At 39.5% G+C, this 27,042-nt stretch overlaps 1 protein-coding gene across 2 annotated transcripts in view; it reads left to right on the top strand.

Annotated features, from left to right (window-relative positions):
- COL9A3 (collagen type IX alpha 3 chain) overlaps positions 1–27,042 on the top strand; it is a 727,303-nt gene that overhangs the window by 35,853 nt on the left and 664,408 nt on the right. For both annotated transcript variants that reach the window (XM_044090399.1, XM_044090400.1), the window contains exon 3: positions 12,759–12,794. In XM_044090399.1, coding sequence (XP_043946334.1) covers positions 12,759–12,794 — 36 coding nt within the window. The remainder of the gene's footprint in view (positions 1–12,758; positions 12,795–27,042) is intronic.

Genomic DNA, 27,042 nt, shown 5'->3' on the forward strand with positions numbered 1-27,042 from the left:
TTTGCCAGGTTTTTCCACTAAATACCAGACCCCTCTTGCCTATTTTCTGTACAACTACCTGCTTGCAGTCCTCCCAATTGGCAAATTCTCCTTTTCCACTCTCGTATTAGCTTAGTTCTTAGAGTACTTTCCTCTGTTTTATGAAGATAACATTCTGTATTATTATTATTATTATTATTCTACTTAAGGATCTGCATCCAAAATCCCACTGTTTCCCTATTACTGCAACTACCCTCTTGCTTAATCATCCATTTCCATTTTGAATTATAACCTTGTGCTTGCATTTATATATATATATATATATATATATATATATATATATATATATATGAGTCTTAAATGTGTAGCACTAAAATATCACTTCAAATCAAGTAAACCTAAACCACCTTGTTCTTTTGGAAGGATCAACTTATCCCACATAACAATTGCCCTCTTTCTCTCACAGATAAATTCCTTCAAATCTTTAATAATTACTGTCCTCAACTTATCCTCTGGTTGATAAAAGTATACAGCCTGACCCATATAGAAGACTAAAAGGACTAAAAACATTTTCATGATATCTTACTATCCATATCTATGAATGAGTTTCCTGTTTCTTAATTTTTGTATCATCTTTTGTTTAGTCTCTTCCCACATATCCTTAGCTGCCATAACAGAAGGCTTTTTAATCCATACTCCTAAATACTACATCTTCTCTTGTTCCCATAAATATGGGCATTACTGAACCAATTCATGTGTAGCTACATAATTTAAAGCTATAGTCTTTGTCTTGTTTATTATTTTTATATCCCAAAAAAGATTTGAAACTGTATCAAAATATTCTACAACACTTGAGATGTCCTTTTATGGATTTATCAGGTAAAAAATAAAATCTGCAAATGAAACTTTTTTTGATTACCGTACCAATTATAACCTTATATTTCTGAGTCCCTTATTTTCTTTGTCAGTGGCTCTATATAAAAAAGCAAGTAAAGGTGTTAAGAGGACACCCCTACCTGGTTCCTCCATTCAAACACAGCTTATCTGAGAGGAACTCTTCCACTTTAATTGTTGTCTCTAATCGTAAAATCCCAGCTTACTCTGTCACATGTTTTCTCTGCATCAAACCTCTCTAACAGTAGCGGTATTTTCTTACATTCTGCTCTCATGTGGATCATTATTCTATTAATGCTGTAAAATGCTTGCCTCCCCTCCACAAAACTACACTGATCCATACCCATCAATTTCAGCAACACCTTTGCCATTCTTTTAGCCAATATCATCATAAACACTTTATAATTGTGGTTTAAAATTGAAATGAATTTTTAAGAAGCTGGGTCTGAAGGGTCTTTGCCATCTTTAGGTAACACAGCCACCACAGCCTCTTTCCAAGAAGTTTGTGCTTCCCCTCCTTTTAAAATGCTGTTAAACAAAATCTTCCAGACCTTTATCACTTTCTTCCCTCCTAATTTCTAAACTTCCACAGGAATACCATCTGTTCATGAAGACTTTCCTGAAGATTGTTTTTATCTCACCACCTCCCACCTTAACTGTTAGTTGTTGAGACAAATCAACCTCTAACATTGGTGTAATCAAGTCTTCCAATAACATTTCCATTTGTGCTCGTTCTTGATTTCCAGATTTCTCTTATTTGTACGACTTTTCATATAATTTTCAGAATATCTGTAAAACTTCTACAGGATTTATGGTAAAATTTCTTCCCTTTGTTTTTATGCTCTGGAATTATCAAAAATCAATGCTTAATTGTAGTGTTTCTAAACTTATGCATATTATCTATATACTCTCTTATTTTCTCTTTATAACTCTGCATTTTCTCTTCTCTTGTTCAGTGAGATTCCCCTTATTCGGCAGTACATTAACGTTTGTCAACCTCTCTAAGTAATTTCTATTACTTCTTAAACATATCTCTCTCTTATTTCAACACTATTTTTAAACTGCATTTTTATTTTATCCCAGTTACTAACTATAACTTTTGAAGATATTTCTATCTTCCCTAATAACTCTCAAATAATTTCCATTACCCATTCCTTAAATTCCTCTGTTTTTAACAGGTATGTGGGAAAATGCCCATGTCTTTTTACTTCATTACCCTGCATTTTTTATATTAGTTTTTATTGCCGCATGATCTGACATAGTTACTGGTTGAAGCTTTCAGTTAAATGCGCATGTTACTGTGAAATATACTTTCTATCTAGTCTAACCCAGTTATTATATCTTGGGGAATAATATGTAAATTATCTTAGTTCCTACTACAGAATTCACAACTTCCACACCAAATATTTTCATAATTTTCTTCGGAAATATATTTTCTTTTGTTAAATTGTCCCTTCTAGGTCCCCCTGATACATCCTCACTTACTGCAAACAAATTCCACTCTCATCTATAACTAATATTCCCTGCTGAAAGCTTATTATTTCCACCAAATTTTTCTTAAGCTCCATAAAAACAGTTTTTGGTGGAATATAATAAATACATGCTATTTTAATCCTCCTCCCTTGCAAATAGCTCCTTACTATCAGAAATCTACCATTTTTTGTCTTTTCCCCCCTCTTCTATCACTATTGGAGCCGCTCTAGTAATTAGTATAATTACTCCCCTTTTCCTCTACTGCTGACATTCTGCTGAATATCCATTCTGAAATACTCTTTGTCAAATTCACATGCTCATTTCTTTTCAAATGTGCACCCTGCAACATTGCTATTTGCATTCTGCATTTCTTAATATAATTTAATAATATTTCCTTTTTATGTATATCTGTAAGGCCATTTATATTACAGGATAATATGGACAGCATAGACATCATGACAAAAAGACCACCTCTTATGCATGACAGTTTTTTGAATGTGTTATTTCCAGCTTTTGTGTTAAATGTATACACTAATGTTTGGTAGGCTGATTTTTTTTGTACAGTTGTTTCTTTTTATCTCCAGTTGAACCTATGTCACATTTTTCAAAATGTTTTGTTTTAATGAAAACTCAGTCAGATTTTTCAAGACTTTTTATTTTAATGAAAACCCCCAAACAAAAAACTAAATACAAAACACCCTCATCCCCTATTAACTTGGAACAAACATATAAAATTAACATTACCCATACTAAAACACATGCTACAGCCTGTGCTACCACTTACACCGAGTCCTGTATGTTCTTTTCTTATCTCTCTCTTCCTCCCACATATGAAAAACAATTTGTATGCTTTCAGAAAAAAAAAGAGTACTGGCTATCTTTAAAATGAAATTGCACATTGTTATATTAACTGCATTAAAGCAGTAAGGCTGCTAGGGAGGTATTACCGCATATCACTTCCCATAATTTCAAACTTAATTTTTTCACCATACTGCTTGCCATTGTGCCTTTAAATTTTACATTTTCCTCAGCAAAAAATATTCAGAATTTCCAAGATTAACTGCTTGTACCTGCAGACAGCTTATCTCCATGGAAATGTACTCAGCAGTGAGTTTTTGTACATTTCACTCTATAAACAATGCATAACTGCCCTTAGCTGCAAACATCTCTACTCCAGTGAACATTTGCCAGTGAAAACAAACAAGCTCATATCTTTGCAGTTAAGAAGTGTAACATTATCATGGCTTTCATGCTTTTGTCTTATTTTTAAAGCCTGCATGCTTACAAAAGCACCTGTTTACAGCTTAAGCCAAAAGTATTCATCTAGACACTCTCCCTTGTAATATAAAAGGAGAAAATATCCTAATTCTACATATAATATAATCAGTGCACTTGTATACCCCACCCAGCAGCACAAGACTACAGCATATGAACATTAAGCTTGTTTTTGTACAGCCTTTTTTTCTCTTGTACTACTGTAAAACCTAATTTCTTACACACAAAAAAGTATTTGTTTATGTTAATATCTTTAGCACTCACAACAGCCAGAAAAGACTCCCCCCACTTCATCCTTATGTAACTTAAGGATGCCAAACATGACCGCCAGTGTGGGATGCACAAATTATACAACCATACCTCAAACCATTCTTGAAGCTTGAAAGCTTCAACTTTGTTTTACCATATGTTTAAAAACTAGATCTAGTTTAAAAAAGTGGAAGTCTACCAACTTATGTAGCATTTTAACTTTATATTGTGTTATATCCATAACCACCACCCCTCACCTTTACCTGGCTTTATCATTCTGACTGACTTGTGATTGCTTAATTCAATGGCAGCTTTTTGTTATACTGGGGACAAACTGTAAAATAATTTTTACATGTGCTCCCGCTAATGTCCTAATCTGAGATTCACGTTATTTTTCAAAAATATTAATGATCTGCATTAATGGTGGATTACAGATACTCTGCAGTTTAAAAGAGTATTCTATTCTCTGTTCAACAGAAATTGTTACATCAGCACTTTAAGATTCAGTTTCCTAGTGAAGAGTTTTCACTGTATCAGTGTTTTCACCACAGATAAAAAAAAAAAAACTGCTGAGTAGGAAAATTTCTCTCGATACCTTCTGAATCTCTCTCGTTACTGCTCAGTGATTGTTGGGCAGCTGGAAAAAATCCCACTCTGATTGAAATTAGAATGTTATTTGATGCTGTTACCAGGCCAATAGGTGATCTGCTTTTGTTATTTTTCTTATTTGAAGATTTAGGATTAGCACTGCAACTACTATATTCTTTTTGGTCCCTTTCAAACTTGTTCAACGTTTTATTTTTCAAATTCTATGTACGGTTTTAGTCAGAATTTGTTCATATTTGACTCTGCCACTGTTTCAAAAATTTCAAAAACTTTCAAAAATTAAAAAAATCTCTCTACATATTTCAAATTTCTTCTGAAAGTGTGTTTATTTGTTAATTATTGTGTCAAATTAATATTCTTAATCAAAAATGTTAATGAGATCTCTACATGCAGGTACTTAATGAAATACTGCTCGATACATTATAAAAGCTGAGCCTTTTAGACTTAAGTACTCTGCTCCAGGAGCATATTGTTCCAGTGCAGTGCTTCCAGTGAACTTCTGCTCTCCTCCAGGAGCATATTGTTCCAGTGCAGTGCTTCCAGTGAACTTCTACTCTCCTCCAGGAGCATATTGTTCCAGTGCAGTGCTTCCAGTGAACTTCTACTCTCCTCCAGGAGCATATTGTTCCAGTGCAGTGCTTCCAGTTAAGTGAACTTCTTCTCCGAAATCTTGTAATCATGTCAACACTGAAATGTAATCAACATGGCACTCTGATCTAAAATCTAAACACCCCACTTCAGTAATCATATTAATTTACTGAAATGTATATCTTTTCAATACTTGCATTCTTCAGGTATCATTAGGCGTTATCTGCCAGTAAATGAAGAATTGCCCATAGGTTTTGGGGATACAACAGTTAGACTATTTCTCAGAACCATATGGCTGTTATAGGTCAGTGCCTATTAACAATAGTCTGATGGAGCCTGGCCATATTTTTTTAAACGGAGATGATAAACTTACCTATGATTTCAGTGCCATGGTCACGTGAGTTAGACTGGTGATGTGACTTAGATTCATTTGCAGTGCTGAATATTTTTCTTGCTTTTCTCAGTACCAAAGCCCAAAGGTCTACCACACTGCTTTATATGGTGATTTGTTTTGACAATGTACATAAAAGAGCATCAAACATGTTGCATTCCAAAGAAATCAGGAGAATCTCTTACATGTGTTGACTTGTTTTGGGTCAGACATTTTTCCTGGTAGTATTAAAGTTCATTGCAGCCTTTCTGAATAGTGCATATTACTTACTGTACTGTGGGATATAGCTAACTGATTAAGGACAAATGGATATGTTTATAGCACTAAAACCATTTCTTATTGTATAGTAAGAAATTAATGATGTGAAGTTGTTAAATCTCGCCGTTTATTCTCACTGATGGGTTCGGAGCCAATCCTCGGCTCTGACACGGTCGATAGCAAAGCTCAAGGTTTGCCAGTAGCTTGAGACCAAGCCCCTTATCCCATAATGCACTGCTGGAATTACCTCAGATATAGTTTGCCACGGCAAGAGAGATCTCGATGAGCCAGCTAGCTCGGACCATTTGTGGGAAAATAACATCAAGTTTTATAAAAAAAAACTTTCCTTTTTGTTACTAAGTTGTGTATTAGTATTAGATCATTTCATAATATAATCTATAGTTTAAATAGTTTTAAATAGTTAGTGCCCTGTTGGCTTCTTGGTTTGTGTGGACCTTTAGCCCTATTTACACTTATTAGTCTTTATAATAGTCAGGGTTTTTCTCTGTGGGCCTCTTTAGCCCTATATTTGTAATCTATAATTATTTGTTATAGATAGTGCCCGGAATGAGCTTAGTTGTTTTGTGGGTCTTTACAAGTTAAGTAAGGACTTTACTGCCTTACTTTTTGCAGTTTACTATTTTGTTTTAATTAACTATGTCGGATGAAAAGGAGAAATCCCATCCTAAATCAGGATTCAAAAAATGCCCAGATTGTGGGCAGAAAATGTCTGTCACTGATGGATACATTTAATGTGTCTACTGTTTGGGAGCTAAACACCTCCAAGACACTTGCAGCATTTGCCATTCCTTTTCTTCAAGAGTCCTCTTGGAGAGAAGGAGGAAGGTTATAGACCGGGGATTATTACAGCATTCCTTTTCTGAGGTGTTGACTAGCCATGAGGGTACTAGCACGTCCTCCAAATCCTCAAAATCTACAGATCCTAAAGTGGCAAAAAAGGCAAAAACTTCAGAGGGAGGGTCATTGGTTCCACAGACCTCAGAACCGAGTGTACCTCTAATTCGGAGCCAGCTCCCAGTATTGGAGCCGGTCTCTGAGGTTCCCTCTGCTCCAGTCAGCACCTTCGGTGCATTCAGCTAAGTCCTCAGTCAGCCTTTCAGATTTGGACATGGATCGGCTAGTGCAGAAGCTTTTACAGGCACCAGGACTTGCCAAATTGTTGTCGGCCCTGACCAGCTCGTCGGTGCCAAAGACCATGGAACTGGATTTGTCTACTCCTCCTCCGAGCTGCACTGGACTCTCGGAGATGAAGGATACTGAGCTGATGATTGTTGAACCCTTGGAACCGATACCCGCACCAGTGTTATCGTCTCTAGCTACTTGGATGTCCTCGGCACCGACCGAGGACTCTAGGTGCCGACGCTCTCCCATCGGGTCCGGGGAGGATAGTCGAACCGATTTGTCAGTGAGGATTCTTCCTCTTGGGGCTTCGACTTGGATGAGCTCGGCTCCTACCTCGGGCTCGGATCCCAGGGTTTTGGTGTGGGAGGATTGGACAGTTCTCTCGGGTCCGTCCACTCCTTTTTGTCAGAGCCATGGTGCCTTCGATGCTATGATGAGAGTTTTGTCTCCAAAGACGATGTCAGCATCAGTTCAGCCTTCCCTCTCCCCTCAAGCTCCTGTGTCTTCTTCTTCATCTGCTGGTCCCCCCAAGCGTAGAGACCACAAGCTTCAAGTACCCCCACAGGGCGTCCCCTGCTCTTCTGAGACCTCCCTTGATCCCCCCACTGAGGAGGTTTCTAGGAAAAGAATGTGCAAGAGGAGACACTTAGACTCACCACAGGAGTCTTTGACATTGATACGGACTTGGATGAGTCAGAAGGGTCTACTCGATCCCCCTCTGAGGATATCTCCTTTGCAGAAATACTAGAGATCCTTAGTCAGAGGGGTGATTGGCAGTCCAAGACCCCTACTGAGGATGAGTCCGTGCTCTTGAAGGCTTTTGGGTCTTAAACTTCCACTTCTTGGGTGTCTCCGCCTTATGATGAGCTCATGGAACTGATCTCTCGTAAGGAGTGGGAGTCACCGGAGGCCATGGAACCTGTTCCTCGTAAGCCTAATAAATTCATGTCTGCCCCAGTTGACAAGCTATTTTTGACAAAGGGGGTGCCTGTTGATGCCATGGTGGTAGCTGCAGCCACCAAAAAGGAAGTGTTTGAGACATCCACATCTGTCCACCCTCCTAACAGAGATTCTAGAGTCATGGATAGATATGGGAAACGCATGTTTAGTTCAGCAACTTTTTCTCTGCGATCACTGAACTACTTAACCCACTTTACGAGACTACAAAGAGATCACCTGAAAGAGCTAGGAGATGCTCTCCAGGGTACGGTAGCTGCAGGGGTGGCCGACAAAGTCAACACCCAGCTCGCTACCCTAAACTCAGTGGTAAACTCGTCCATGCGTCTCATATCCTATGCAGCTGATGGTTTGAGTAGAGCCACTAGTTTGGGCATTGCTCTTCGAAGACAAGCCTGGATGCATCTCTGTTCCTTTGCAGAACCCTTTAAGTCTTCCTTTATTAACACCCCATTTGATGGCTCATCACTGTTTGAGCCCAAAGTAAAAGGAAACTTTAACCAGGTGTGAGTAGGAAGCAAGACCTCATCTGCCATTGGAGTCTGTTTTTCTACCCCTACTCGGCCCTACCCCAAGGGCCCTAGGGGAGGGAAAATGTGGTTCCGAAAAGCACAGGGAGCCTTTCAGAACACACACGGAGAAACCCCCTCTAGAGGCAGAGGAGGGGGTTATAACAGAAGACACCGTCCCCACGGCAGAGGGGGTCCACAGCAACAGGGTGACAGGGGTCAGTTCTCCGGTCAACCCTACCAATGCCCCTGAAAAGGGGCCCGACTGTTCGGCTCTGGAGGCAGTCGGGGGTCGCTTGTCTTTGTACCCAGAAGCCTGGCTAAACATAACAACAGATACATGGGTACAACGCATCATTTCCAGAGGATATTTCATACCGTTCTCCCCCCCCCCCCATTCCTGTAAAGAGAATCGCAGATGTTCCACCCAATATCAGGGAACAAGCAATCACAGAGGTCCACAGATTGCTAGAAAAAAGAGTCATCCAACCAGTCCTAGCAGACCAAGTTGGATTCAGAACTTACTCAAATTTAATTTTGGGACCAAAGAAAACAGGGGATTGGAGACCTATCTTGGACTTCAGCAGACTCAATCAGTTCGTAAAGAAAGAGAAGTTCCGAATGGTCACGCTTCAGTCCATTTTTCCCTTTCTAGGGAAAGGGGATTGGATGTGCTCCATAGATCTCATGGACTCGTACTATCACATAAAGATGAACAAACGCTCCAGAGATCATCTGTGTTTCCGGCTGGGAGCCAATCATTGCCAGTTTCGAGCCCTGCCCTTTGGTCTCACTACAGCCCCCAGAGTGTTCACCAAATGCATGGCAGTGGTCACGGCACACCTGAGATGTCTAGGATTCCAGGTGTTTCCATACCTAGATGATTGGCTCCTCACTGCTACCACCAGGCATCAATTGACTCGGGCAACACAATACACTCTGACACTCTGCCATCAATTAGGCATTACAGTCAACTTTGAAAAGTCTGCCTTATCGCCATCGCAGCATACCATTTTTATAGGAGCAGAGTTAGATACCTCAACTACCACTCTACATCTTCCTGTCGATAGTCTCACTTCTCCGCCAACATGTCAGCTCACTGGTGTCAAAGAGCAAAGCTACAGCAGCAGAGGTATTGAAGGTACTAGGTTTGATGGCAGCAGCAATCCTGGCTATACCACTCGCAAGGATGCATATGCAAATTCTTCAATGGCTCCTCTTTGTTCAGTGGTCGTACCAGAAACTACCGATGCACCACATGATTCCCATCACGGATTCTTGCAAGAGAGACCTTCAGTGGTGGTTGACGTCTCTTCATGTCACAATCGGAAGACCCTTTGTCCCCCCCCCCAGTAGCCACTATGACCACGGATGCTTCCCTGATAGGGTGGGGGAGCATTTTCAAGGAAAGACTGCCCGAGGCACATGGACAGATCAAGAATCACATCTGCACATCAATGTTCTAGAGTTGAGAGTGGTACTTCTGGCATTGCAGTACTTTCAGGACTCTCTCCCTCTAGGAACTATTGCAATTCAGACGAACAACATGTCAGTAGTCTGGTACTTGAACAAGCAAGGCGGAACCAAGTCTTACCCCCCTTTGTCGAGAAGCCCTCAGGGTCTGGCAATGGGCTGTGTCATCCCAGTTTTTTCTGTTGGCAACGCACATCCTGGGGAAATCCAACGTGATAACGGACAAGCTAAGCAGGGCAATATTGCTCCCTCATGAGTGGTCTCTCAAACAACAGGTTGCGGAGTTGATTTTCTGCAAATGGGGCCAGCCTTGCTGCGACCTCTTTGCCAGCCACATCAGTTCAAAATGCAGAAGCTACTTTGCCCTAATACCACCTCCCGGTCATCCCCTGACAGATGCACTTTTACATGATTGGCCCCCGGATCTCCTTTATGCATTTCCACCCTTCCCATTGATACCCAGATTTTTACAGAAAGTAAAATCACTGGGAAGGACTGTTATTATCATAGTCCCCTACTGTCCTCGACAGATTTGGTTCCCGTTTCTCCACCATCATCTGTTGGAAGATCCATGGATCCTGGACCCAGTTCCGGACCTTCTGACGCACCCGTCAGGGGACCTCCATCCTTTACTGCAGTCCCTGAAACTGACTGCTTGGCTACTCCACTTCCCCTAATTCCCAGGCTTCATTCAATTTCAGAAGATACAAGACAAATTCTCTTGTCTTCTCACAAGCCATCTACCAGGAAATTATATGGCAGTAAATGGAAAAGGTTCTCAATCTGGGCCAACACGCAGAACATTGACCCTTTCTGAGCTCCGCTATCATCTATTTTAGAATTCTTGACAAAGATTTTTAAGGAAGGGGCAGCAGCTGCTACAGTTAGAGTCCAGTTAGCTGCCATCTCAAATTTTCACCTTTGGTTTGGTGGCTCAAATGTTATGAGCCATAAATTATCTAAGACTTTTCTTAAAGTTCTTCACATGAGACGACCTATCAAAATTCCCTATTCTCCCTGGGATTTAAACTTTATGCTGTCTCAAATTATTCTTCCCCCTTTTGAACCAGCATCTTCTTGTGATCTCAAATATTTATCTTAGAAAACTATTTTTCTTGTGGCCATTACTTCTGCCCGCAGAGTGTCAGAACTTCAAGCATTATCTGTCAGACCACCTTACATGATTTTCCATGCTGATAGAGTATCTCTCAGAACACAAAAACCCTCATTTTTACCTAAAGTCTGTTCTGAATCAAATATCAATCAGGTCATTGAGCTGCCAGTCTTTTTTCCCAACCACTCTAGCAAACTGGAATACATGCTGCACAAACTTGATGTACACAGACAGCTCAGATTTTATCTTGACAGAACTAAGGATATTAGAAAATCAGATCAACTTTTTGTATCCTTCTCAGAAGCCAGAAAATGCAATCCAGTGGCTACAATAACCTTATCTAAATGGTTATCTGATTGTGTATCCTTGTTTTAGATGATGCGCCATTAACACACAAACCTAAGGTCATTCTACCAGAGCCGTCTCTACATCTTCTGCTTTTCAAGCTAAATTGCCTCTTGACAATATTTGCGCTGCAGCCATTTGGTCTAAGCCTCATACCTTTATCACACATTACAAAGTAGATAAGGTTTCCAGGGACAGGTCTTCCTTTGGTTCCATGGTACTGAAGAACATACTTCCATGAGCCACCCAAGATTGAGGGTGCTAGGAACGCTACCCATCAGTGAGAATAAACGGTGAGATTTAACAACTTCACATAAAGAAGTTATGTACTTACCATAACGTTCCATGTGAGTTGTTTATCTCGCCTTTATTCTCACGTCCCCCCCCTCCTTCCCCCTCCTGGCTGACAGTTGACTTGGAGGCTAGTACCATCCTGATTATTCAGTATTTCTTCTTCCCCTTCGGGAAGTGTTCTTGGTAGAAATAAATAAAAGGGTATATATATATATATATATATATATATATATATATATATATATATATATATATATATATATATATACTGTTACTCGCAGCAAACAAGATCTGAGGTAATTCCAGCAGTGCATTGTGGGATAAGGGGCTTGGTCTCGAGCTAGTGGCAAACCTTGAGCTTTGCTATCGGCCGTGTCGGAGCCGAGGATCGGCTCCGAATCCATCAGTGAGAATAAAGTTGAGATAAACAACTCACATGGAACATTATGGTAAGTACATAACTTCTTTTTTCATTTCATGGTTTGGTGATGTTACGGTTCTGGACATAATATTCTAACTCCTGTTTACAGGATACCCTTGGTATTTCTGCTTTAACTGTAACTCGGGGGAGGGGCACTACTTAAATGAAGTATCCTGGACGCACAAATCCCCTCATTTCAGTTAGAGGGGTAAAAGTTGCTTGAAGCCCCTTGGTGTTGACAAGCATTCTGTTAAGAAATTCAGAAACCTGAATTCATCAGAGTGGGGTTTTGGAGCTTCTGCAGCTAAGAACTGGAGCATAAAGGCTGGCCCCATTTGCAGAAAATCAACTCCGCAACCTGTTGTTTGAGAGACCACTTGTGAGGGAGCAATATTGCCCTGCTTAGCTTGTTTGCATCCTGTACAAGTACAGACCAGGAAACATTTAACCACGTTGAATCACATGCAGATACATTTAGGCCTGCAGGATGACTCAGTATACATACACACAACGAAAAAGAGACACACACACCACAATTTTAAGTTATATCTTTCTAATCTCGTTCAACCTCTGTGCTACTTACATACTTTACTGATTTCTATTTGAAGGGTGGTACTATATTCTTGAAATTGCCTAGAATAGATCATGGGTTCTGTGCTCAAATCACATATCAGTATTACTACTGAAGTCTGTACAACAACAGGATAGCATGTTATACTGTTAATTTTTGTATGTTTAGAGAACTCAGTAAATATTACTAATATGAATAACTTTTTTTTTTTTCTGTAGGGAGATACTGGCCCTCCTGGTCTGCCTGGTCCCCCGGTAAGTATTTTATATATAAAGTCAAAAGCAGATAAATTGTCATTGCATGCAGTGGGACAGTTCCTCTGAGGAATACATGTTAATTCTGTGTTTGTCTGTCTTTGCTCTCAGTACTGGCCGTAATCAAGGTCAGCAGGGAGTTTGAGGTGGTGGATGGATGTGAAGAAAATGGAAGATAATGATCTTTTGGTCATGTTTTTGAACAGAAATGCTTCACTTACTTTCAGCAGATTCTGTTAAAGTTCTTATTCTTCACAGCTGTGTTTCCTTTATTTCCAGGTTACCTCATACACCACCTTCCCCCATATTAGCATTCAGTAGTTTCCTTCCTTCCTCATATTACTATAACTCTTAACTTGTTGGGGGGCATTCGGTGTGTGAAGTTCACACACATACTTGAATACCCAGCTTCCGGCCCTCTGAGGAGTTTATCTAAATTCTGTGTTGGCCTGTCTGTGCTGCATAGATAGGGTAAACTACACCTGACATACATACACTAGCCCTTTTTTACCATTTACCAGTGATTCTCAGTCTATAGTTACTGTTATTATGTGTGGTGTGGTCATTGAGTGCTTTGGAGTCGTACACAGGGTTGAGAAAGAAAGTACAGTTGTGTAAGTAAATGTATCATCATTTGAATGATCATTGCTGCAGTAGTCTTAGCTGTATGAGTTACATCCTGCCAAGGACACAACAGCCAGTCAGCTTCCAAACTGTCAGTTCAAGATGAGCTCACTAAAAGACAAGTTTTTTTTTTTTTGGGGGGGGGGGGGTGAAGCCTTTCAGAGCCTTCCTGCCAACAAAGAGAGGGAGGCTGAGCCCTGAAATGAAAAAAAAACTGAATCCAACCCTTTCCAAAAAGCCATAGATGAAGCTAAGGCCCTAGTAGCGTGGGCCTTGACCATGCCTGGAATAGTTTTGTTATGGGTGAGTACAGCAAAAGGTAATAGTCTTAGACAACCATTTGGAAAAAGTCTGTTTTCTCACAGGTTATCCCTTCTTCTGACCTTAACAAGAATCGAACAATTGATCCAAAGATCTGAAAGATTTAGTTCTGTCACGCTAGTACCGAGTTGTCTGTGGGCATCCAAGGTATGGCATATCCTTTCTCCCTCATTTTTAGGTTCAGGAAAGAAAACCACTAGATGGATAGTTTGACTTAAAGTAAATTCTGATACCATTTTAAGTGTAAAGGAAGGATTAGTTCTCAAAGAAAGCTTGTACCTGCAGAAAATGAGATAGGTTGCCTCACCATAAGAACTTGCCACTCAGACACCCTTTTGCGGAGGTCAGAGCAATCAGTAAAATTGTTTCATTCCTTGAATGCCCCAGAGGAGAATACTCTTTTGGAGGCAGAAAAGCTCTGAAGGGCTTTGCCCCAAACGTTTCTTTTAGTCAGCACAGCTTGAGCTGTTTGACAGTTTGGTCATGAAGAAAGTGCCCTGAAGCTTTTGATGCTGGGCTAGCTGTTGTATCCTTGGCAGGACATAACGTGTATAGCTCTGGCAACTGGAGCAATGATCAGTATAATGGACATGTTATTTTATTGTTGTAGTATCTTGACTTCATTACCTTTATAGCCCCTCCACTGTGCTTTATATGTAAAACCATTAATCAGCCTATTTGATAAAGGCAAAGAATGTTGTGTTAGCTTGTGCCACATCATTGCTGGGACAGATAAGTTCCCTTTTGGGAAAAAAAGCATTTCTTATTTTTTTGTTCTGGGGTTATCACTTTCCTCAGACTGTCACAAGACTCTAATGTACTTTTAAATGTGACTGCTTGCTTTTCCAGCCAGTTTTAAAAGTGGTATAAAGTAACTGAAAACATTTTTTCTGTGCAGAAATTGTTTATTTTACTTTTGTGAAGCTAGCATAGTGCTTTAAAGTGGTTTTTACTTTGTTTTTCTTTCAAAAAATAACTTTTGTAGACTGGGTAATGTATTCCAGCATTTGACTTGATTAGACATCGCCCTACTTTAACAGTAGACACTACTGTTTGACTTGATTAGGCATCGCCCTACTTTAACAGTAGACACTACTGTTTGACTTGATTAGGCATTGCCCTACTTTAACAGTAGATACTACTGTTTGACTTGATTAGGCATGACCCTACTTTAACAGTAGACACTACTGTTTGACTTGATTAGGCATCGCCCTACTTTAACAGTAGTCACTACTGTTTGACTTGATTAGGCATTGCCCTACTTTAACAGTAGACACTACTGTTTGACTTGATTAGGCATGACCCTACTTTAACAGTAGACACTACTGTTTGACTTGATTAGGCATCGCCCTACTTTAACAGTAGACACTACTGTTTGACTTGATTAGGCATGACCCTACTTTAACAGTAGACACTACTGTTTGACTTGATTAGGCATGACCCTACTTTAACAGTAGACACTACTGTTTGACTTGATTAGGCATCGCCCTACTTTAACAGTAGATACTACTGTTTGACTTGATTAGGCATGACCCTACTTTAACAGTAGACACTACTGTTTGACTTGATTGGGCATTGCCCTACTTTAACAGTAGATACTACTGTTTGACTTGATTAGTCATCGCCTTACTTTAACAGTAGATACTACTGTTTGACTTGATTAGGCATCACCCTACTTTAACAGTAGACACTATTGTTTGACTTGATTAGTCATCGCCTTACTTTAACAGTAGATACTACTGTTTGACTTGATTAGGCATCACCCTACTTTAACAGTAGACACTACTGTTTGACTTGATTAGGCATCACCCTACTTTAACAGTAGACACTACTGTTTGACTTGATTAAGCATCACCCTACTTTAACAGTAGACACTACTGTTTGACTTGATTAGGCATCACCCTACTTTAACAGTGGACACTACTGTTTAGCTTTCAGGTTAGTGTTCTACATGACCTACTGCAGTGAGATATTCGAGTTTAAGTGATTTACTTGGTTTGTGATAAAAGATCATTCATTATATCATCCAGGACAATCCTTGCTGCTTTGTTTTTTTATTATTTATTTTTTGCCCTAAAGATAGCTGTCTTGTAACTACACCTCAACCTGTATTAACCTGTATGCAATCTAGACAGACCAAGTCCTCCATATAGTAAGCCCTTTTTTCAACATATGGACAAATTCAGACATTTATAGGTGTTGTGATACTGATAGGGTTTGTGAAGATACACTACAGATAATTAAGTGTTTTCATTTCTCTTGATGTTTGACTGCTGTAGGGATACTTATAAGTTGGTGGAAAAGCAAGCATGGTTCACATTCCTGCATATGAAATTACTGGATATATTGCACAACTATAAGCTTTCCACTGCGAAACTCAGAACTGAGACAAGAGAGTAACCCCCGGTGAGTTAGAAAAGGCCCAGCTCTATCCAGCTGTCTCATACCATACAGTGTCTATTACCCCAGGTTTGCTTTTGGGCAGAAGTTGACAGTGTGGAAGGAAATAAGACGGTCTTCTCCCTCTTGCAGCACCTGGTACAATTAAACTTCAGTTTCTGAGGGTCTTAAATTTCTCAGCAAAGCACAGATATGAACAGATGAAGATGCTGACATAAGAAGCCCAACTGTCTTTCACATTTACCCAAGTATTGCAGCTAGTAGCTGTGTAGTTGTGCCTCCCACACCCTTCCCAGCATTCTTCTTCTCTTCTTAAGATGTATATTGTACCAGGTGTGGTTTTGTCTCAGACACTACATGGATGCTGCCATTCTTCAACAAAAATTGTTTCCTCAGGCTTGAGCTTTGCCACCCTTAAAGCTACACCCCGGGTTCCTTTCTTCTTCTTCTTCTCTATCTGTCCTCTTCATCTCTACCACTTCCTTTTGCTTCCAGATAGTGTAGTAGATTTATATTACCTCATTCACTCCAATGGAGCTCAGGAAGTTTGCACTGTAACTTCCAATGGGCGGAGCCTAAGCCTTTTGACGGAATCAAATTATGTCCTCACATTTCAAACAAATGTTCATATCTCTGGAACCATAGGGGTTATGAAAAAAGTATAAACAGCAAACTCTTCAGGAGTTTTTTTTACAGTGGTGGCATTATTTAGGTTGTAGGTCTTAAACTGGATTTTATAAGTCACAGTAAACACAGTAACTATTTCATTTGTAATACAAAAACAACTTAAAATATTTCAGCAATGACTCGAGTTACACACACACGCTCAGCAGCATTTTGTTCATCCATCTGAGAACTTTCTTTGCCATTTGGTTGTTGAGACATTTTGAGAAATATAAATGTATGACAATATAAATAAATATTATATGAATGATAGTTGTTTCACAGGTCACCTGTAATGAAGAAAACCTAAGTGCTACTTATCTAAACCTGTTAGGGACTAAGAGTCCCTGTTCAGGATTAACCAAAGAAAACCAAAAGAGGATAAGCCATGAATGACATAAGTGTAATCTGGTGTTGGAGGTAATAAATAAAAGAATGAAGTCCAATAAACTGCTGTAGATTCTAAGTAAACACCAAATGATCAGTCATTAGAAGGCTTCCTTGATCCACATTTATTAGGATGACCACTTTCATCAATTAACAGACTTCATCAGATCGCGCTTGCGGTGCTGCATCCTCACTGTTGCCACATGCACCATTAAGATCAGGAGTGGGCACAATAGGCACATGAATTAATAGGAACTGCTTTTCTGTGTTTTGGAGATGGGAGGCCCAGAGAGCACAGGAGAGATGTTGGTATGTGCAAACTGAAGCTGGCATAGCTTATAGGCTGTGTGAGCATATGTGCACTGAAGTGAGTTCGGTTATGGGGCTGGTGCTGGCAGCAGTGAAAGAGCAGTTGAAGAACAACATACCCAGAGTTGTACATAAAACCTGCATAAAACATTTTACCTGGAGAAGCTGAAATATATGCAGTACATTGTGGGTAGTACAGTTGATTGAGTGGGAATGGCTGACAACAAGGAAAGAGTTAAAAAAGTCAACAGTAAAAACTCATATTTGCTGTTTATTGATTTAACTTTACTGTATCACCACTTAGTTTCATTTGTGTTTACTAGCTAATGACCACAAGGGCCTTTTTAAGCTTAGCCATGAAACACAAATCTCTGACAAGTTCTGGTACCCTTGATAAATGTAAGCAGAGGCTTAGAAGATGAAACATTTACAAGCAGGGGCCTGGGGGATGAGCCATTTACAGGTTGCCTGTGTCCATTATACAAATAGATGCCAAACCAGGGATGAATTTCTTGTTCCCCATCCAATTGTCCAAGTTGCATTTGAATTGGGTTAGGAGGAGTTCTGCTTCACATGGATGGGGACCCTGTCCCAGTGAAGGGAATACATTATAAGGGAGGCCATCATACTCATGGTCAAACATGGTTAGTTCCAGCCTCCAAAGTTGCACAGCAATTTTAATTTCATGTTCAGCAGTCATTCATCACGTGGAGCATGCTTCTATCTAGGTAGCTGGTGTGCAGATACCAAGCAAAAAAAAAAAAACATAAATACACTGTGTGTTGGCTGCAGTTGTGTGACTGTCTTCATGGTGTGTGGGTGTGTGTAGGGTTGGGGGGGGACAGACTGTGGTAGCAGCACAGGCTGGACCTAAGCAAACCTTTCTTTCCAGTGTTTATGCTATGGAGATCTATTAGTTTGTGCTCCTGTGACCATACCCTCCTCTCCTGGTTGGACTGGACATCATTTCAAGAATTATTGATCTGTGAATTAATCCCTGTGCAGTTGTAGCAATACGGCATTTACTTCTGGCCAAACAGACAGATGTTATTTTACTTAATATTGGGGGAAAAAGTTCAACACCGTCAGCCAACTGAAGAGTGCAGTTCTTTTTTTTTTTTCCAGTTGTGTGTGTATTTGTGTAGGTATAGGCAGACCTTTATTTTCTAGCCAGATCTATTAGTTTGTGCTACTGTATCCTTGTGTCCTTCGGTCCTGCTCAGGTGTGCAGCTTTCTTGAAGAGCTATTGATTTCTGAATTAAATTAGTATACAGATGCAGGTTTAGGGGGATTTACTGTTGGTCAGGCAGATATATTTATTTTTAATGGCTGGGAAAAGTTCACTAAAGATGGTCTCTGAACACTGCAGTTCCTATTTATACATTCTTTTATAGACAGAGTGATGAGTCAATGCTGCTGTGTTGGCATGATCCTTGTCAGTCCCAGTTTGATGTAGTTCTCGCATGAAAAAGTAACGATTTGTGAATTAAATCATTGCACATTTGCAGCACAATGGGCATTTACTGTTTGCCAGACTGATTTTATTTTAGTAAATTTGAAAAGAAGCCCACCAAAATGCAAGCCACTGAAATTACTACTTGATTGTCCTACCATTTATGGAATCACATGCACACAAGCAGACGAGTTCTTTCCATGACTGCTCTGTCACTTCATGTTATTGTGTCACTGTTTTCTTTAGTGCTGGTGTGAGCATTATGATTTCGGGATCATTGGTCTGTAAATTAAATTTCTGTGAATATACCAAACGTTTTGGTCAGAGGCACCAATTTCATTTTACTGAATATGAAAAAAATCCACCCATTGCAGACCAACCCAATGAAGACTGTAATTTGTTTTTTTTTTTTTTCCCATTGTGTGTTGAATAGGATATAGGCACACTTTTCTAGACAGTTCTAAGAGTTTGCGCTGCTGTGTTAGTGCGACATGTTCTGGTGTGGACTGCAGAGTCATCTTGAGCAGTAGTCATTTAATATTTATTGTGGTGACTATGAAAACAGTCCATCACAGTCAAGTCCACTGAAAACAATTGTTCCTTTTTTTCTGGCAAACTTTTCTTTTACATTACAGTCAACCTCAGTTGGGACATTTTTGTGCTGTTACAGCTATATCCTTCCCTTCTGTATGGTGCCTCATCCAAAAATTATTTATTTGTGAATTAAATCACTTCACTGTGCAGTCTGTACTAGATACTGTTTTATGAGACTGATATATTGTTCTACTCATTTTCCTTGAAGCAGCTAGCCAGATAAAGGTTTTTGTATTACTGACAGTGAAACAACTTTGGCTAACTGCAGTCGTATGCTACTAACTCAATCACTTTTCATTTTACTTCATGGTGTTTTTTTGGCAACAAAAAGTCATCCATCAAAAATAAGCCAATAAATTTTAAAGATTACAAAAATCCCAGTCTGTTGGCACCGGCAGTAGCCATAGTAGTCAAAGACAAGGCTACTCATTTACAGTCTCCCACTGTCATAAGGAGGTGGGTCATCTTCATGTTATTGGAGAAGAAACTAATTCCATCTCACAGGGAAATTGTACTTGATGCAGAGAGGTCTGCATCTGGAAATACTAAGTGTATCCATTTGTATTCCATGTGAACGTCCCTCTCCAGTGTCACTGATGAGGATTCGGGCTCCTTGATTACTGGCTAAGAGAGGGGATGTCACAGTATGCAACTGAAAAGAAGCCTGAAATGTGATGTTCAATTACAGATCTGTTTTTGCAGTATGCAGCTGAAAACAAGCCTGACATTACTTACTGATTGTTATACTGCAGTTTTTTTTATGTAGTTCCAGCTGAGGGCATCTGACAATAGTACTGGTTAAGCCCAAAAACTATTAGTTGATGAAGTTTTTAAACTGACTATTTCAGCATAGAAACGCACACACTCAGCCAGGAGCTCAACTGTCTTTTAGTAAAAACTATTACTATAGTTACAAACACCTTCTGTGCATTAACACCTGTTCCTTTCAGTATCCTTCCATGAACTATGCTCCTTTTTTCTGCATTTATCACTGATACTTCTGCATACTGCCAACACCCACTGCCCCTGGTACTAACACCTACCTCATTCCTTCCACAACTGTTTGTTGTTGTTAGTCTTTTCGGCTTTTCCCAGTTAGGGGTCACCACAGCGGAACTCCGGTCCGCTAATGATTGGCAGTAGACTTTTTTATTTTGCCGAGTTGCTTCTTTCAAAACAAGTACAGTACAAAACAGTACATTGTGCTACAAAGCAATACAGTGCAAAAAAGTACAGTGTGCTACAAAGCAATACAGTGCAAAACAGTACAGTGTGCCACAAAGTTAATATGGTACAAAACAGTACAGTGTGCCACAAAGTAATATGGTACAAAACAGTACAGTGTGCCACAAAGTAATTTGGTACAAAACAGTACAGTATGCTACAAAGTAATACGCTTCAAAACAGTACAGTGTGCCACAAAGTAATATGGTACAAAACAGTACAGTGTGCCACGAAGTAATATGGTACAAAATAGTACAGTGTGCTACAAAGTAAAATGGTACAAAACAGTACAGTGTGCCACAAAGTAATATGGTACAAAATAGTACAGTGTGCTACAAAGTAATATGGTACAAAACAGTACAGTGTGCCACAAAGTAATACGGTGCAAAACAGTACAGTGTGTCACAAAGCATTACGGTGCAAAACAGTATAGTGTGTGTCAAAGAATTACGGTGCAAAACAGTACAGTGTGCCACAAAGTAATATGGTGCAAAACAGTATAGTGTCACAAAGCAATACTGTGCAAAACAGTACAGTGTGCCACAAAGTAATACGCGCAAAACAGTATAGTGTGTCACAAAGCATTACGGTGCAAAACAGTACAGTGTGCCACAAAGTAATATGTTGCAAAACAGTATAGTGTCACAAAGCAATACTGTGAAAAACAGTACAGTGTGCCACAAAGTAATACGGCGTAAAACAGTACAGTGTGCCACAAAGCAATATAGTGCAAAACAGTACATTGTGCTACAAAAAATATGAACAAAACAGTGGAAGATGAGATTATTGTCAGTCTGATTTGCTTATGAGTTATTACTCTTCTAATTCACCATGTCTCCCTCAGTACGGCTATATGGCTTTCATCAACCTTGCCATCCTGTTTCCCTTGTCCCAGCCATTTTTGAACACTACCATTACAGGTGCATTCACCACCTTCTTGGGCAGAGCATTCCTTACTTTTACCAGATGTTCTGTGCTGCATTGGCCTTTTTCTTTCTTCTCAGTCTTTCCTACCATACAGCTTCTGTCTGTACCCCTTGTAGGACTTAAATGTCTGACTGCATGTTTATTTTATCTGCTTTACATACTTGAATACTGTTGTCATATCTTCCATCTCTCCTACTTTCTGTTTTCTTTTGCTAACACTTATTGTCTGCTATCCACACTGACTGAAGCTATTTTCATGGCTACCATGATTACCATGGCTACCAGCATCTGTTGTTTCTGTTACCAGTGTCTTTTCCTAATGCTACTGTCACCTGCTTCTTTTGTCACCAGTATCTGATATCACAGCCATCAGTACCAATGGATATTCAAGTGATTAAATGACCACAGATACAAGTCCATTTAGATGAGTGATAGAATGAATGCGTTTTCATCAAAAGTGCTTTACCTGAGGGGCAAAGACCCTATTCTTCCTGTGAATAGGGGACAGGTATGCTTCCTAAACTCTGCTAAGTAATATAACTGCCAAGGTTCCCAGGCTTTGAGGTAAGTTATTTGTAGTTTCACTGAAAGAGGTTAAATATTCACAAGTACCCCACTGTCATAGAAGGAGGGTGCCATCAATGATTCTGTCAAACTGGCTTCAGTGTCAGCCTCACATTGTTGAAGGGCCTGCTAGGGTGGGTAGAATAAAGTATCTGATAGGTGGCCATAATTCCCTGAGGGAGTGCCATGCTTTATTTTGGAGTTGGCAGCACTCTCCATCAGAAGGTAGGAAGGCAGCAGTACACCATGTTTAAACAGACATGGAACAACGGCAGGAACTCCTGACTGTCTGCACAGGTGAGTATGTTTCATGGCCTGATTTCACCGCATATCAGATGATGCAGCAGTAGTGAGAATTAAAGTATTAAAATGATTATGCAGTTCTAGCTTCCTGAATTCCATCTATGCCACACCCAGCACTGGAAAACTGTTCCCAGACACTTGACTGCCACTTCTCCACCCTTTAGGTAAACTTGAGTGTCACTCATTATGCAAGGCAAGTGCAGGGAAACTGTTGCCCATGGCAGGAACAGTAAAATTAGACATCACTGTGTGGAAAGTAAAAGTAAAGGGCCACGGGTTGTAGGGAGGGCCCTTTATAGAGCATAAAGCAAAATAATTAATAAGTTAAAAACATTCATGTTCAAACCATCCAATGGGAACTGCCAAAGGGAAGGACTTTTATTTTTTAAATTTGTTAAATGGGTAGGTGTATTGGTCCGATTTTGGGTCATTTCAACCGAAAGAGTAAATGTGCATGTTAAAGTTGGTAAATAGCACAGAAATAGAGAATTATGATCAGAGTGCCAATTATAACCCATTTATTATGTGGTCAAGAGATGGATGTCAAGAAATTAACCTTGAGAGAAAAGCTGAAGAGGTGAATCTTGGCGTCCATGTCGAGAACACAATTTAGGGTTATTTTCACAGACCTGATCATAATTCTTTGTAGTACATTGAGCTTTATCTGCCCCTTAGACTACCAATTACAGCAAAAAAGAAAAAAACAAAGTAAGTATTTTGCTGGCTTTCAAAGCCGTTAAGCAATTGGCAAGCACTGTCGGAAAGACACAGTAATTTGATCCTTAATGTTTACACTCATCTTCCATGCATGTAAACTGTCCAGATTTTCAACTCATGTTTAGTCTGTGGTTTTCAGGCAAATTACTGAGGATTGAAGACACTGAATAATGACATACATTTAGGTTTCAGACTTCATATCCTTCAGAAAATGCAAGCAAACACACAATCTATTATTCTATTAACTTTCTAAGCTTAGAACATGAAGTCAGGACACATTACTGATGGGACAGCAGGAAGAAACCATTCTTTTACTATGCTGCTGTCATATGCTGGCCAGTACTACTGGCAGATTTTACCTGCTTAACCAGAGACCCAACCTTAGCAACCTAAGCAGGGAGCGCTTAACATTTTCTAAGGCTGGGCCTCGCACAACTGTAGCTCTTTACTGAGTTGTCTTTTTCTGAATATCAGAGAGTAATCAACAAGCTCCGTGTGCCACATAATTGTAAAAGTTAACCGGATTCACAGCTTAACAAGATGATAACATGGAAGTAGAAATTATTTGTCTTAAATCCACATACAAGGCCACAAGAAAAACATGAAATCTTAGTTTTCTAACTCATCTATTATGGAAGGAATATTTGTATTTACAGGGTGCACATTTTATAAAATAAAAAAATGAATTCTTAATTCATTTTTGAACTACAGTTAGGTACAAAGATGTCTGTATCCATTAATTATTCATTTTATGAAATCTAGTGTTTATATGTTCATAGGTAAGTACTAGGCTAGCGGCCGTTGTGGCCATTTTAAACCTGTCCAGTTTCCGTTTTTATGCTTGAAATAACCTATCCCACTTGGTATAGACTGGCCTTACTACCCCATGGTCGATAATTATATATTACCCCTTATGAGGATAAGTAAGATCATACCACAGATAATTTGATAGGACCCTTGCATGGGATAAAGCATTAAGGAGCTGCCTGCATCCATTAGTAATACAGGAGACAGTCGTGGGGTACATTTTATGTTTCTCACCATAGATCTAAGTTGTACTTGAATATGGACAGGGATGAACTTTGTTTTATGTAGATGATGAGTCTGTACTACAGCAGTGGTATCCTTTGCAATATGTACCTCTCCCTCCAAAATGTTCCTTTCATGTTGCAGAAGAGGTTTAGATCCCTAGACCAAGTATTTATAATGCCATTTAACTTGCCGATGTGCAATAAATCCATTAGTAATGAGTCAGAAGATGCCTTCTATACCAAACACAGGTCACCTCTTAGCAATCCGTAGGATACAAACTATAGTGAAGGAGCTCTGAGACGGTCTGTTTGGGCCTTGTATCCTTTTAGTAAGGTATCTCTGTGGGTGTTCAGTTGTTGAATGGGTCTGGACAGATACATGCCAGAGAGGGTATTATATGCAATAATTAGCCTAATGAGGGGTGAGTAAATGGGAATACTGACATCCCTAGATCTAGGCACAATTCCTTTGTTTACAAGCTGTGTAATATAGAAGGACTTTCTTAAAACAATAGACACGTGGGTCAAAAGTTAGGTCACTGTCCACATAATTTCCCAAATCCCAAAAAACTGGGCCATCTCTTAGAGACATATTGTCAATGTGGAAATTCCTTTGTGTAGATGACTTCCCATAGGATACAATAATCCATTTTTGGCATTTAGTTTAAGTTCATTATTTTTGGCACCAATTATTTGAGACAAACCTTCCTGCAGGATTTATACTATGTACTGAACTCACTAAAACCCGGGGGGGGGGTGTACTAATTATTAGTAATACAGTGAATGCAACCAAAAATTACACTGAGTAGGAAGTACAGGGAAAACTGTTGCAAGATATGATGTCCAAACAATTACTGCAGACATAATGCAATTCTTTGGGTACGTGGCATTAGAGAAGGGTGCACAGGTCAAATCAAGGTATCCATCTGTATGGGAACCATTCAGCAGTAAGGGATGAACTGAAGAAGTGGTCTGGGCAAGTGTCAGTGGGCTGAATTAACTAGGATTAAAGGATCATGAGATGAACAACGTCATAGCAGGACAACAGCAGAGACTGATCACTACAAACTGAGCAACACAGATAAGGTGGCGAGGCAGTATGCTAATTAGAGTAATAATGTGATAGTTTGGCTTTATGCAGAGTATTCTGAGATGGTAACAAGATGCACCATACATCTGATGATGTAATAGGTGGTACATTTTGGCTGTATGCAGAGTATTCTGAGATGGTAACAGAAGATGCACTATACATCTGATGATGTAATAGGCGCTACATTTTGGCTGTATGCAGAGTATTCTGAGATGGTAGCAGAAGATGCACCATACATCTGATGATGTAATAGGTGGTACATTTTGGCTCTATGCAGAGTATTCTGAGATGGTAACAGAATGCACCATACATCTGATGATGTAATAGGTGGTACATTTTGGCTCTATGCAGAATATTCTGAGATGGTAACAGAAGATGCACCATACATCTGATGACGATGTAATAGGCGCTACATTTTGGATCTATGCAGAGTATTCTGAGATGGTAACAGAAGATGCACCATACATCTGATGACGATGTAATAGGTGGTACATTTTGGCTCTATGCAGAGTATTCTGAGATGGTAACAGAAGATGCACCATACATCTGATGACGATGTAATAGGTGGTGCATTTTGGCTCTGTGCAGAGTATTCTGAGATGGTAACAGAAGATGTACCATACATCTGATGACGATGCAATAGGTGCTACATTTATAAAGCAGAGTTTAGGCTAGTAGTTGAACATGAGCTGCAGATGAAAGTCTCTAGGAGAAGATAATTGTGAAAGGACCAAAAAAAATTATACTCTAAGTCAATACTGCTTTAAAAATAGAAAACACCTAATACAGAAGAAATTTAACAGTGCTAGATTATAGCTGCAAATTAAGAGAGTTTATGGGTAGAATCACAGCATATACATTGTAACAATACCAGCCTCTACTGTATAGGCTGGTAATGATCTAAATGACAAGGCATTGTCCTAAGCCAGGGATTGTGGGCTTGAGCCCCATCTGAGGTGGGTTGGCATAATGGTTAATGTGTTTACTTTACAGACACAAAGTGCAAGGTTTGAGTTTTATCTTTTGTCTGGTTATTGGCTAGACATGTAATAACCTGCAGACTGATTGCCTAGTATTTAGCTATGGACCTATGAAAAATAATCTGTGTGCAGAAAACCAGATGTATGCCAGATACCACCAAATAACATATCTAATAGACAAACTAAATAGTCAACAAGTTAGTTTACCAATAAAAGATTTGTAAACAGTCAGACATTCATAGTAAAGCAAAAAGGAAATCAGACCAACAGTTGTGTGCAGCAAGTGACTTTTGTACAGGTTTGTGAGAGATTATAAAACACAACTGCATGGCAACAGTTGCATAGCAGCTGTTTGTACTATCAACAAAATGGTATAAGGTGTCCCAGAACAAAAAGCCATGCAGCCATTGCACCAGTAGTACGAAGGACAGAGTATTGTGTGTGCACATAAAGCAGCTGACAGAGTAATGGCTGTTCACATGTAGTACACATGCAATGCACAAAATTACAAATTCTTTATCAATGTCTCCAAGCTTGAACTTTACAAGGTCGCTTTACCATTTTGTTTCTTAGTATGTATTAATGTCAGTAGTGAGTTCTGTAGCTTCAGGCCATAATACAAGAATATATTCTTGATTGCAGACTTATTTGGAAAGCAAC

This window comes from Protopterus annectens, chromosome 12.part0 (genome assembly GCF_019279795.1).
Source record: "Protopterus annectens isolate FY-2018-M chromosome 12.part0, PAN1.0, whole genome shotgun sequence".
In the NCBI taxonomy this organism is placed as follows: domain Eukaryota; kingdom Metazoa; phylum Chordata; order Ceratodontiformes; family Protopteridae; genus Protopterus; species Protopterus annectens.